The sequence below is a fragment of the Sodiomyces alcalophilus genome, assembly GCF_042370955.1.
Source record: "Sodiomyces alcalophilus JCM 7366 unplaced genomic scaffold ACRALscaffold_2, whole genome shotgun sequence".
In the NCBI taxonomy this organism is placed as follows: domain Eukaryota; kingdom Fungi; phylum Ascomycota; class Sordariomycetes; order Glomerellales; family Plectosphaerellaceae; genus Sodiomyces; species Sodiomyces alcalophilus.
In genome coordinates, this window is record NW_027263533.1 from 1,440,860 (window position 1) to 1,453,187 (window position 12,328).

The 12,328-nt window shown below is 56.7% G+C and overlaps 4 protein-coding genes and 2 non-coding genes across 6 annotated transcripts; 3 read left to right on the plus strand and 3 right to left on the minus strand.

Moving 5' to 3' along the window:
* Window positions 1-51: 51 nt before the first annotated feature.
* ACRALDRAFT_2032524 (uncharacterized protein) lies at window positions 52-3,484 on the plus strand. Its single transcript, XM_071020706.1, has one exon. The coding sequence runs from the start codon at window positions 649-651 to the stop codon at window positions 3,061-3,063; it is 2,415 nt and encodes an 804-aa protein (XP_070876688.1). The 5' UTR covers window positions 52-648; the 3' UTR covers window positions 3,064-3,484.
* On the minus strand, window positions 3,480-5,149 carry ACRALDRAFT_1068201 (uncharacterized protein; the record flags this gene model as incomplete). The annotated part of the gene is made up of 3 exons (XM_071017539.1): window positions 3,480-4,015; window positions 4,125-5,074; window positions 5,130-5,149. The coding sequence occupies 3 exons, from the start codon at window positions 5,147-5,149 to the stop codon at window positions 3,480-3,482; spliced, it is 1,506 nt and encodes a 501-aa protein (XP_070876689.1).
* Window positions 5,150-5,489: 340 nt separating this feature from the next.
* On the plus strand, window positions 5,490-5,569 carry ACRALDRAFT_t68. Its single transcript has one exon. It is a non-coding gene; the product is annotated as a tRNA-Arg (tRNA).
* Window positions 5,570-6,039: 470 nt separating this feature from the next.
* ACRALDRAFT_t107 lies at window positions 6,040-6,121 on the minus strand. The gene has a single exon. It is a non-coding gene; the product is annotated as a tRNA-Glu (tRNA).
* Window positions 6,122-6,337: 216 nt separating this feature from the next.
* ACRALDRAFT_2040055 (uncharacterized protein) lies at window positions 6,338-7,878 on the plus strand (the record flags this gene model as incomplete). Its single annotated transcript, XM_071021017.1, has 4 exons — window positions 6,338-6,409; window positions 6,488-6,560; window positions 6,718-7,689; window positions 7,754-7,878. The coding sequence occupies 4 exons, from the start codon at window positions 6,338-6,340 to the stop codon at window positions 7,876-7,878; spliced, it is 1,242 nt and encodes a 413-aa protein (XP_070876690.1).
* Window positions 7,879-9,279: 1,401 nt separating this feature from the next.
* Window positions 9,280-11,906, minus strand: ACRALDRAFT_2132311 (glycoside hydrolase family 76 protein). Its single transcript, XM_071024039.1, has 3 exons — window positions 11,594-11,906; window positions 11,413-11,520; window positions 9,280-11,332 (listed from the first exon to the last, which is right to left on the minus strand). The coding sequence occupies exons 1-3, from the start codon at window positions 11,709-11,711 to the stop codon at window positions 9,735-9,737; spliced, it is 1,824 nt and encodes a 607-aa protein (XP_070876691.1). The 5' UTR covers window positions 11,712-11,906; the 3' UTR covers window positions 9,280-9,734.
* Between the last annotated feature and the right edge of the window lie 422 nt (window positions 11,907-12,328).

Genomic DNA, 12,328 nt, shown 5'->3' on the forward strand with positions numbered 1-12,328 from the left:
CTCGGGCCCCATACACATTCCTTTTTTTTTCTTTTTTTCTTCCTTTTTTATCCTTCGATGGCAGCGGCACAGCAAGTTGCTTTTTGCTTCTTTTTCTCTTCTTTTTTCTTTTTTGGGCCTAGATGCCCACGCCAGTGCTCCATCTCCCCGACGACTTGGTTCATCCTTGTCTCCCTCCTGGTAAGCTCTCCACTCCGCCCTTGGACTGTTATCTTACCTACCCTCGCAGGTGGATCCGTCCTAATGGGCGACTGGCGTGGCTTGTGGAGAATGGTTCGGAGTCGCACAGCACTAGTTGTGCCTGTCTCTGGTTTGGCACCTTGCGCAAGTGTCTCGCAACCCGGGTTTGGTTTCTTCTTCCAGTATGTATGCATCGTGGGTGTCGGCGTCGTATCACGACAGATGCAAGTATCCTCGTCCAGCTCTAACCAGCGCCCTTTTTTTCCCCTCCTCCAATTCTCCCTGGCGGGGCTTTTCTTCCCGTTTCTCCCTCTTCTCCCCAAGCTCTCCCCCCCAGGAGATTCTCTATAAGACTATGGCGATCACGTCCAAGTGGCCCAGGGGCCCATGCCTGTCCTCTTCGTCCCCATCTCTTCATCTGTCCAATGACACTTCCCACGACTCCTCTACCCTTGCTGCCTGCACCCCATGTTCGCTTTCGACATTGCACCTGGCAGTTCGCGTGCCCCACGGAGTCTATGCTCCCCCGGCGGCGCTCTGGCCAGGAGAAGGACTTTTTCTTCATCTCGTATTAAAAGAACCGATCCCCCATCCCTGACGCGTCGACGCTCCGTCCGGAGCATGAAACGCCTGTTGCCCTTGACCCTTCCCTCGAACAGCCAGAACATCCGTCACCCGTCGACCGCCTTTTCCTGTCTTGTGTGTATACGCGGCGGCACAATGGCCGTCGTCGAACCCGCTTCTCCCATCATGGACTCCGTTAGCGTCCCTGCCATGGACGCTGGAGCCGCCGCCGCCGCCGCCTGCAACTTTCCTGAGATGCTTGCCCGCGACCTCGAGTGCTCGAGCCTCGTCTTCGCCGCTCGGGAATTGACTGCCGGCGCGCCGTCCCGCGAGTTAGCCTACGGAAACGGCCAATGGCACCAACCGCAACGAGAGCCTGCGTCCTTACCACCCTTCTCGGCATCTTCAACCCCGTCCAATCCACTGGATTCGCCGACGCAGCTACCCGTCGTCCGCTTCGAACGCATCCGGAATACCCCCCATCTTCCTTCGACCAACGCCGCAACACGGGAACGGTCCAACTCCGACTCGGATGTCGCGTCCATCTCGAGTGGCCACTCCTTTAGCGAGCTCGAGCCTGCTTCCGTCAGGCAACACTCCGTCATTACCGCAGCAACTTCTATTACCGGCGGTGGAAGGAGGTCGGCAGCATCACAAAAAGGAGACCACTCTCCATGTCATACCACAAATGCTAGCTGGATCGACCTGGAACCTGATGCCGACGGCGACGTGGAGCCAACGGAACCAAAGACAATACAGCTGACCGTCACGGGGAGCCCCGGCAGCGACAGACGGGAAGCAACAGCAAAGCGTCCTCCAAGTCCGCAGAGGGCGTCGTCGGCAAATGCAGCTACCCACCGACCGCCGAACCCTTTCACAGACTTACCTGGGTCAGGGCCGGTAGATCGGACATGGAGCCTGCAAGCATACCCGATCCCTCCGTCAGAAGACTGGAGGCGGAGGTCACTGCAGTGTATTGAAATCTCCGTCCCGCAACGACGGTCGTCACTCAGGAACCTGGACGCCTACGCCACACTGGAACCGCCAGCTCCGAGTCGGGCCACTTTCAAGGAATCGACCAGAGCTCCGATGCCACCACGCTCTTCTTCACCGAGTCCAAGGCCGGTCGCGAGACCAGAAGAGCCAGAAGAACGGGAAGATACAGGAGAGCGAGCCAGCCCATTGGGATCCCCCTTTGACGAGGACCTGAAAGATGAAATCGAACCGTGGTTCCGGTACCTCGACGAGCAGTATGGCTCTCCCGAAGGTCCGAAACGATACTCGGCCATGAAACACCGTTCACTGTTGTCACGCCCAACCTCGCCCATTGACGAGGTGCAACAGTGGCTAGAAACCTCCATCGACGCCTCGCCGGCGGACGAGTATCAGAGCCGTCGAATCCCCCTGCCACCCGACGTAGTCGAGACCCTGCGCGTATCCATCACCTGCTTCCCCGAGACGATGCTCCTATGCTCCAGTCTCTCCATCGAGACGATCCGCAGCTATGCCAGGAAAATGAAGCACCCGGCAGACGAACCGGTCCACTTGCAAACCCCTCCCCCGTCGCCCAAGAAGTGGAAGTGGTCCGCCGTGCTAGGCCAACGACGCAGCGCCTCGTCATTGAAGCGCGAATACGCCAACCAGCGTTACTTCTCCTCCGAACTCAGGTCGGCTTCCGCCGAGCTGCCCCCCGCCATCATGACGCCGTCCGTCCCGCAACCACAGTGGTCACGGCTGCGCAACATCTTTCCCCAGGGCTCGGATTACCTACTCGACGCCCTTTTCGCCCACCTCGTCGCTTACAGCTACGTCTCCGGCCTCTTACCTCGACTGCCGCCAGGACCATCGCCACCACGTTCCGAACGCTGCTCGAGCGACTCGGCGTACCACCCGCTGCGCGAGAGCAGGGACTCGTCCAACGACATTCCCCGGAAAGCCTGGAAGATGCTGGGTCTAGAGGACATGGAAACGGGCGGCCATACACCATCTCTGCGCGCGTCCGTCGCCCCGCTGTCCCCGCAGCAGCAACACCAGCAACAGCAGCGCACCGTACGCAAGAAGCCGAGCTTCATGGACAGTATGCGGCCCTCGCGGCTCCAGCCCCTCACGCAGACGGGGTTGGCGGAGCAGGCGTCGATGCGGGAGCTCCAAATCGGCCTGGCGCGGTGCATCGGGAAGCTGGTCTCCACGCTACGGGCGGGGCCGGACGAGGGCGACGAGCTGCCCATGCTGGCGGGCGAGTGTCCGAAGGCCGGGGAGATTGACCCGCTTCTCGTCAGGACGTTGTGCGAGATTGTCAGGTGCTGCGAGGCGGTATGAGGCGCAGAAAAGTGTGACGACGACTGATCTGACGGACAAGTGGGCCCTTTTTTTATTTCCTTTTTAATACCATTAGGGGAATGGGTGATCGATAATGGTGTATGATCCGGGCTTTCCTTTTTGTCTCAAGACGCCGTTTCAGGCACGCTGCCACTTTCCTTTTTCTTTTTCCATTTCATATTTTTCACTCACTTTTCTTTTCCTTTATCTCAAACTATGGTCAGGATAGGCTATCAATATCTCCAACGGCGTCAGATGGCGGGGGGAAAATATACCCATGCTTTTTTATTCGTATCTATCTCACTCTGAGACTAAAGTGTACTTGGTAGGATTCTATTGACAGTTGTGAATCAAGTCGGGATCCCAGAATCTGTGCCATCGCCTCTCTCTCCCTTTTTCCCCGTCCCCCTGGGCTTTCAACATTGGCGACTCGGCAAAGCTGGGTACATCACACGGCCATTGACGCGCAGACAACGGACGAAGAAGTTGCTAATGCCCAAAATGGCGGCGCTGATGAGCAGGAGAAAGGCGAGGACGATGGCGCCGGCCTGGGTGAGGTTCCCGCTGAGGGCGGCGGCGAGGTACATCAAGGCCTTGGCGATGCCCTCGAGGAGGCCCTGTCTTCTGCTCAGGGGGCTGAGAAACCCGCAGATGGTGACGGCTTCGAGGTCCCGGCGGGTGCCGCGAAGGATGACGGTAGCGGATGGCGAGAGGGGGATGACGTATTCCGTCTTCCTTTTCCGGTCGGGCCCGCAGGAGCGCTGGGTCCAGTACGTCGACGGCATGACGAACGAGGCGGCGGTGTCGTCGAAGGGGGCGAGGGTTATGGAATCGGTTGACATGGCGGGGAGAGGGTCCATGGAGACGGAATCGGGATCATGTCGCTCTTCGATGATGATCATGTTTATGGCGCGGGAAAAGACGAGCATGAGCGTGATGTTGAAGCCCCACCCTAGATGTAAGTCAGTCGGAATAGGGGCAAGCGAAGAGACGCGCGAGTGAAAAGAAAAAAAAAAAAGACAAAAAGGGGAACAAAACCAAAGGAGGGCGGTTGGCCTTACAATCTCGCAGCATAATACACAGGACCAGGGCGGCAACAGTGAGAGGAGGGATACTGAGATAGAGAAGATGGCTAACGAGCTCTGCCACCATCCACGTCCTGTCCTCCTTCACAGAGGTGTCCGGCGATCGCATGGGCTTCTCGCCGGCCCAAGACACGGCCTTGGGCGCTCGCTTCCACGCGGCGTCGAGGTACGACGTGTAAGGCACCATCTCGGGCCAGACCTCGAGGCCGACGTCAAAAGTCCACACGCGCATGACCGAGGCACCCCTGCCGCTGTTCCCGACGAGTATCGAGTCTTCCAGGCTGGATCCGGCGTCCTCGGCGGCGGAAGCAAGAGGCGCCATGGTGCACGGGAAGTCGTCGCTGTGGATGACGCGCTGGAGGAAACGCAGGGTGGCGTGGTTGTGGACAGGCCAGTGCCGGATTTTCGCGGGACCGGGTGCGCGGCCGCCCCCGGGAGTGGTGGCGGGTTGGAGGGTCTCGAGAGCCTCGGGGAAGCGAGAGTACAGGCCGCAGATGTCATCCGCGGATTGCTGGTACTGCAGCCCGGGAGCTAGGACGAGGACTTCGAAAAGGGATACGCCGCCCCTGAGGGCTGTACGGTCGGGGATGCTGTGGAAGTCGGCGATGGCGAAAAGGGTAGATGGAGACAAATCGAACCCTGGGATAGGAGTGCTATTCATTCTGGGCGAAAGGATACTATGTCGATACGGGGGAGGAGGAGGAGGCAGAGGGTGAGTATGAGCCACATGTCGACAGTAAGGTGCACTATTCAAGATGATTACTTTTCGGTTCGGGGGTCGTTCGAACTCTCTTTCCTCGCAAGGGCCCGACCATCGTAGTTTCCTCGTCTTCTTCCGCGTCCGGCCACCACCTCTTCTGATCTTACGTGCAAGGGTAGTCGCCGGAGAAGAACCCACGGCATCATGTTGGGAATCCAGTGATAGGCTGTAGGAAGGTGCCCAGGCATATTGAGTCTACGTACGGACACATCATGACTTACATTGAAAGCAAAGACAGCATGACAAGAGAGCGAAAGTCGGAATAAGTCAAGTCATCGTTGCGGTGTGGGATATCCTTCGTTTTTATCCTCAAGTGCGTAGAAGACCAGAGTCAGGGATGCTGTACCCAGTAGAGATGTAGAGTTGGTGATGGTTCCCGGGCCGCTGGCCTAAGGTAAAGCTCATATTCTTGATTGATCCAAGTTTGACTCCCAAGCGAGACCTCCCCGGACCGTGACAGACAGGACGTCCTGGGCAGGTCACCCCTACCCATCGACGACCAATGAAGAGGGAACCGATGTGGGTCAAACGGTTTTGTTACATAAGCTGGTTTTGACAAACTGCTTTCATCAATCAGCCAAGGCCGTCTGGCTCAATCGGTAGAGCGTCTGACTACGATTAGTACATCAGGAGGTTGCAGGTTCGAGTCCTGCGTCGGTCATTTCTTTTTGCCTTTTCAGCAAAGCTTTATTTTTGCTTTTACAGTCAACGAATTAGTACGGACGGACGGTCAGTCAAATAAATCAGAGTGATTCCGTTGACTGCTTGTTTGTTGCCTTCACATTATTGGAGACGTATTTTTTGCTCTTTACGATAGACATTTCATACTTAATACTGCTCTGTGCATATTTGTCTCTATCTGTGCTCTAGTACTGCATTCCTTGTTGCAGAAACCAATGCAACTTGTTTGCATAGATAGGTAAGGATAGCCAGATGGAGCTTGCAAGCAAGACCTTTGTCTAAGGGCACAGGGACCACCTATCTACAGTAGTAAGTCAGTTTGTCTATGATTTTCCTAATAGACCGATCGATGTCTATGAGAAAAAAGAATGAAAGAAAAAAAAAAGAAATATAGAATTGAGTTCGAAACCAAAAAAAAAAAAGAAATCTATAAAAGTGCAAAAAAGGAACTTCCGAATCGGGGAATCGAACCCCGGGCCTGTCGGCGCTCCCGGATGAGAGCGACAAATGTTAACCACTACACCAATTCGGATTGGTTCTTGTTGAAGAGACGTGGCTGTAATCAATCCTATAACGCTATAATTGGCCCAGCCACTGACACAGCTCCGATAAGACGATAAGCCGATAAGATGGAGCTCACCCAACGTCCTCCACCGACGACGACTTCGACCTCGATGCCGATGGTCAGCATCATCAGCATCGCCTTCATCGACGACGGCATGCCCAAGTGTACGCGACAATATTGAAAATGGTGGACCCCAACTTTACCGTTTATATTAGGCTCCCCATCCCCAGGGGTGACTTTGTGGATCCCCCTCCCGTGAGTCCTCTGATGGTCCTGTGGTCAGCTAGAGTCAGCTCGTTTGACCAAGCACTGCCATCGCTGATCAAGAGATAGGTAGATTGGAACTCCTCGAAAGATGATGAACTATGGAGTATTGTGTCAGGTGCTGCCAAAACCGAGATAGACTGTGAGTGCACAAGCCCCAGAGTCCCGTAGCTGGTTCTCGGTCGCCCCTTTCCTTACAGCTAACCGACTTTCCACAGGGGACGAGCTGTGAGTTACTCAAGCACCATCATATAACGCGTTTCTCCACCTTTGCAGCGAGCTCACATACTCCGCCAGAGCCCTACATTTTGACGTCACGGTCCCCTTCCTCCTCCAACAAGTCGCATACCTTACCGAGCGCCATACGTCACAACTCCGAGCCCAGGTCCGTAAGGCCACCGCAGCGGCTAAAGGGTCTGCGGCCCCGTCGCCCGTTCCGATGCCCGAGCACCCGACGCAACACGCCCGCGCAAACTCTGCTCTTTCCCTCCGCCGTGATTCCCGAGCCGACGGCAGCGGTGCCGGCACACCGGTCCCTTCCTCTTTCCGACCCAACATCGTCTCCCGAAACACCTCCATCAATACCGCAGCCCATGCTAGCGTAAATTCTGGCAGTGGGACAGGAGCGAACATCACATCGCCCCGTACCAAAGCCCCGCCACAGAAGCAGCAACAGCAGCAGCAGCAGCAGCAGCAAAAGAAACTCCATCGGCTCTCCTCGCTACCGGTCGAGACACCACAAAGCCCGGACCTGGCATCGCCGCCCCGAGACGACTCTAGCTCGTTCGACTCATCCGACGACTCCGAGTCTCTGCCCGCCCAATCCCGCATCATCCGCCGTCCGCCGCGCTTCCAACCCGCCCACCGAAACGAGGGGGGACCCCGCGACCTCGACGATGACGGAGACGAAACGGACGCCGAGCCCGCGTTTGCCGCACAGCCGGCGACAGGAACTTCCAACAGCTCCGTACAGGACCTGGCGTCCACCATCCGCGGCGACGGTGCCACGCCTAGGCGCCCCGATAGGGGAAAAGGCAAGGGCAAGGAGAAGGCCACGCACCATCCCGAAACATCGGACTCGTCGACCACTAGTTCCCCTGCTCTGCCGTCACGCGGGGCCCCTGGTGGTGGATCCCAGCGGCGAGCCCAGGGGCAAGGGCCGCTTTCTCCCCGGCGGGCGGCGGAATTGGCGGGTGGGTTGCGGAGTCCTGCGCGCAGGGAAGGGAGCGACGGCACGCCCAGTATGGGCAGCAGCTTTAGTGACCTGGATGGTATGTTTCGTCTCGTCCTGCGTTCTTTGGTCCCAACTTGGCTAACGGCAACGGTGTGACACAGATGCGTCGGTAACGCAGTCTGCCCTCGAGGAGGCCATAGCAAGCAAGATGCAGGATGGCGCCATGGGCAGTAGGTTCAGCATCACTCAGGCCTTTAGGAGTCGCTATACCCCTAAAGGGAGGTAGGAGTCGGCATTGGGTCTCGTTCAGGGGTCTATCATACCCTCTTTGCTGTGAGATGGGTGTCGCAAGGGCATGAGGAAACCCCATCGGTATCACCTAACGGACTTGAACATGCAGGAAACACAGGACTGCACGTGTTTTACAGCAGCGACGGGCTGGCTGGCTGGCGTTTAGCGGGATCTCCTTTCATTTTTTTCGTGGATGACTAGGCTATAGTTGCAGCACAGTAACGTGTGTTGTCCTTGATTGACGGACGGTCTTTACTCGGCATGAACATGAAGATGGTTTCCAATAACTAATACAATACGCTACAGACGGGGAAAGAAAAGGGGCCATCCATCCACCCTCCCCCGTTATCATCCCTGAACATTTGGCCATCCATCACCAGCCCCAGGACCACCCCGAGAATACAAAGCTAGCGGTTTTGAACCGGATGGCATCGTATCGTCTCGGCACCGACCCTTCAATCGAAGTACGCGCCATCATTCTTGATCAAGCCGATCCTCGGAACCGCAACCCGGGTTTGGTATGGAGTGCGCAGAATCGGCTTGATGCGGCGGACCTCGGCGCAGGAGACAGCGCCGGCAATACAAAGCGCATTGAGTCTCTTCAATCCCATCCACGAATAAAGTCAGCGTTTGGGTATAACCGGGGAACGAAAAAGGGGGGAGAGTGGTTCCCACCGCTTCGATGTTCTGAAGAGCCCAAAGGGACCTCTCGGTTGTCTCGCTCTTCCTATCGGCAAGGTGAATCTTGCGCCCTGGCTGCGCGACAGTGTGTCTTTGCATGGTAATGGTGGTCATCTTGTGCTTCTTGATGTTACACGGTCTTCAGAGGCTTTGAGTTGTGTGGGTCGCAGGAGATGATGTGCGCTGTGGCTAAGCCAAGCCTACAGGTCGATTGGCCGAATGCTGTTCTGCAAAACAAAGTCTTATTGGGGTTGATTTCCGGCCATGCAAGAGAGCGTGTCGGTTGTTTAAATGGCTGTGTCGATAAAGTGTTTATATCGGCGATGCGGAATGCAAAAAAGGGGTAATATGGACACCCAGACAACGACAAAGTGCAAGCCGTCTTCAAAATAGTGGCAGACGTGTCTTGGGCAATGCGATGTTCCCTACCTGTCATTCATTCATCGTCAAGAGTAGGAAGCGCTTACAGGGAACAATAATGCATCAATCGCCAGGGAAATCAGACCGGCAACGAATATTCGGTCCCTTTTGTTCGTCACACACCTCCCCTGGGATCAAACAAGGACGACCTTTCAAAGGCGCATGCAGGTACCCCGGTATTCGAAAAGGACAGGCTTTTGTATCATGTCCTTAAATAGAAGTGAATTCCGTGGTGTCTTTGTTTGGGACTGGGTTACACGGAGACATCAAGACAAGCAAGGGTCACCAATGGTATGTGGCGCTTAGAATAAGACGGTCTCTTTGAGTATGTAGTCGAGGTCTTTCAAACCCAGTCTCAACTCGTACTGGACGTCTCGAGATCTTCCCTGCCGGCCTCAGAGTCCGAGGAACAACGGCTGGAAGCTGCCACGACGGAGGCGGTGTCCCCGAAATAACCTAGAAATACCCCTATATTCAAAGTCGGGCCACTTTTTGCACTCCGATACCGAGAAACGCCATGATTATAATGCACCCTAGACCAACCTGACCGAACTTGACCGATTTCGAATCAACAAGCCCTTGCATGGAACCGCATACGTCCGAGCCTAGCCAACCCGAGCAAAGAACATAGACCTGTACCCAATGTAAAACGAAGACGACAAGAATTGGCCCTTCCATGCCGTAATAGAATCACTTTCCAGTCCCTGTCGTTTTTTACTAATCTTCCCCAGAGGAACGTAACGGGCTTGACTATGTGCCGGGACTCCTCTTGCTGAGCCTCTTCGAACGCCGCTCAACCACTGCCGATAGAGGGGGGTTGGCTGGATCGTCATTGCTAGTGCTCCTGCTCCCACTCCCGCTAGCTTCGCCCTGTGCGACACTCGGGTATTGATAGTTAATAAGGCGGCTCGGAACCTGATGGATCGTACCCTGGGCTGTCGTTTCTATCACCGGCAGATGGGTGACGACACCACTCGCGCTGCGCGGGGGAGCTCGGACAGGCGCATCTTGTTGGCTGGGCGCCCCTGACGACGGCAACTCGGGACCTTTGCCTTTCTCGTCAGCCTCGGAAGCTGCACGTCGCAAGGCAAACACCGCGGCGAGCCCCTTCAAGCTGGTGATGTGCCTGCGAAACTCGAAAAACCGCTGGTTCAGGGGCTTCTCCGAGGTCTCGTCCATGAACAGCCAGATCAGGACGACGACAAGGGCGGTTACGATGACGGCGGTGAGGATGGCGGCCCCGACGCGGTCCCTGGTCGTAATGGCAGCGAACCTCATGCCCTCGGGCTGGATGCGACCAATGTCTTCGCTGCCGGCCGACGGGTCGCCGCGGCTCGTGCCACCGGAGCGCGTAGTCACGGGGTCCGGGCGGGAGGCGACAATGTTGGCGAGGGTGACCTGCATGGCCATCATCTGGGGGCCGATGCCCTGGATGCCGTCCCACTTGCCCCTTTCGGTCCACTGGAGACCGCACATGCGGCCATTGTCGCCGCCGACGCAGGTGGAGGCGGCGGCAATGGAGGAGGCGCGGAGCTTGGGCATGATGCGGTCGGCGAGATGGGGCGCCCACTTGGTGGTGGCGGCGAGCCAGCGGGAGAGGTAGGCCTTGAAGGATTGCTGGTCAATGTCGCAGAGCTTGACGGTTTCGCAGGCCACCTCCTGCATGATGTCCCTGTTCGGACCGACGAAGAAGACGTCGGCGGCGGCGACGAGACTGTCGAGGCGGTCCCGCCAGAGCTGGGAGCCGGTGAGGTTGTACATGGCCGAGGCGCCGTTGATGAAGACGCCGGCGTTGTAGGACCATTGGTAAGGGATGATGTTGGTGCAGTTGGTGGTGGTGTGGGCGCCGTCGAAGACGCGGTAGGTGGAGTCGATGAACTTGACGGCGACGGTCCAGTCCCACGTGCGCTCGGCCCATTCGGCGTAGGAGGAGTTGCCGGTGTAGAGGGCGAGGCGGGCGGCGAGGGCGAAGAAGCAGCCCTGGGAGATGGAGTTTTTATAATCAAACCCCTTGTTCCAGGTAAAGATCTGCCAGCGCAGGCCGCCGTTGCAGTGCTGGGTGTCCCAGCGGGCGGCCTGGGTATTGAAGACGGCCTGGGCCAGGGCGAGGTAATGGGGCTTGCCCTGGGGAGGATCGGGGAAGCGCTGTTCGGCGGCGGACATGACGGCGAGAGCCCAAAACCCCTGATCGTCGTTGCCCTCGGTCAAGGTCTGGTTTTTGGGCATGTAGTCTTCATAGTCGCCGACTTGGTGCATGAGACCCTGGATTACCCGATCGTTCCACTGACCGTCACCCGTGTAGTACCAATAATCGATCATGGCGCCCATGAGCGCGCCAGCTTCCCACCCTATAGTGCGCATGGACGCGGGAAGAACCCCATGGTCAGGAAACAGCCGACATTGGAGCAACGGGTGGGGGAGAACCTACAGTAGTACGGGGGATCCGGAAGCAAACCCGGGGTTTGGCCGGGTTCATGACCATGGTAAAGGGACATGAGATCCTCGGCGATGGAACGGGAAACGGATCGGACCGAGTCTACGGGTACACGGTACGGACAGTCAATACTAGACTTGCTGTGACTCCATTCCATTCGACACTGTTTACGTACCAGGCGAACCTGGGTCCAGGTCATAGGCGGCAGTGAAGAGGTCATTGCTGGTGGTGAGGAGGAGGACTGTGAATAGCCGCGAGAGGACGCATCTTGGCCGTCCCCACAAAGAGATCATGATCTGTGTGGAGTGCCTTTTTGTCCGCTGGTGGTCATAGGTTCGAAGATGGCGAGCCAGGGATGATCAGAGGAGAATATGCGACTCTTCCGTTCCTGGTCAATAACGACAGAGACGTGAAGTGAGGACAGCATGGGGAAAGCGATTGGGGGTCAAGCCGAGCTCCTGGGACGAGCGAATGATGGACTAAGCCCGACGAGGCTGACAGAGAAAGTCGAGAACGAGCAAAGGGATCAAAACGTGGACACGAGGGGCATAGGAAACACTAATAATAGGCTGCCCTGCATGGTGAATGGGCATGACCACTGCCACTGGGGGATACGGAGAAGGCGGGAAAGAATGACCCGAGCGCCATCCTTAAGCCCAGTTGGTAGGTAGGATTGAGTTTGAATGGCGATGGTGTTTTGTGGCTCGTTGGGGAGTATCCTCATGTACTTCGTACGCATAGAGGTACGGCAAGAGGCAAGAGGACTGCTGTGCTGTCACTTTGAGTCATGATACATCTCAGATTGGGTGAAGTATTGTACGGAGATACCTTGCTGTCCAGAGCTGGGCTGGGTCTCTCCTTCCTTTTTCTCATACGAGAGGAGTAGTGTGGTAAGGTCAAGTCTCACGAG

What these genes read in the sequence shown, in the direction of transcription:
- ACRALDRAFT_2132311 (XM_071024039.1), bottom strand. Translation starts at nt 11,711, where the DNA reads ATGATCTCTTTGTGGGGACGGCCAAGATGCGTCCTCTCGCGGCTATTC. An exon ending in CCTGGACCCAGGTTCGCCTG is followed by an intron (nt 11,521 to 11,593) that starts GTACGTAAACAG and finishes GTGTACCCGTAG; the next exon opens with ACTCGGTCCGATCCGTTTCC. An exon ending in TCCGGATCCCCCGTACTACT is followed by an intron (nt 11,333 to 11,412) that starts GTAGGTTCTCCC and finishes TGCGCACTATAG; the next exon opens with GGTGGGAAGCTGGCGCGCTC.
- ACRALDRAFT_2032524 (XM_071020706.1), top strand. Translation starts at nt 649, where the DNA reads ATGTTCGCTTTCGACATTGCACCTGGCAGTTCGCGTGCCCCACGGAGT.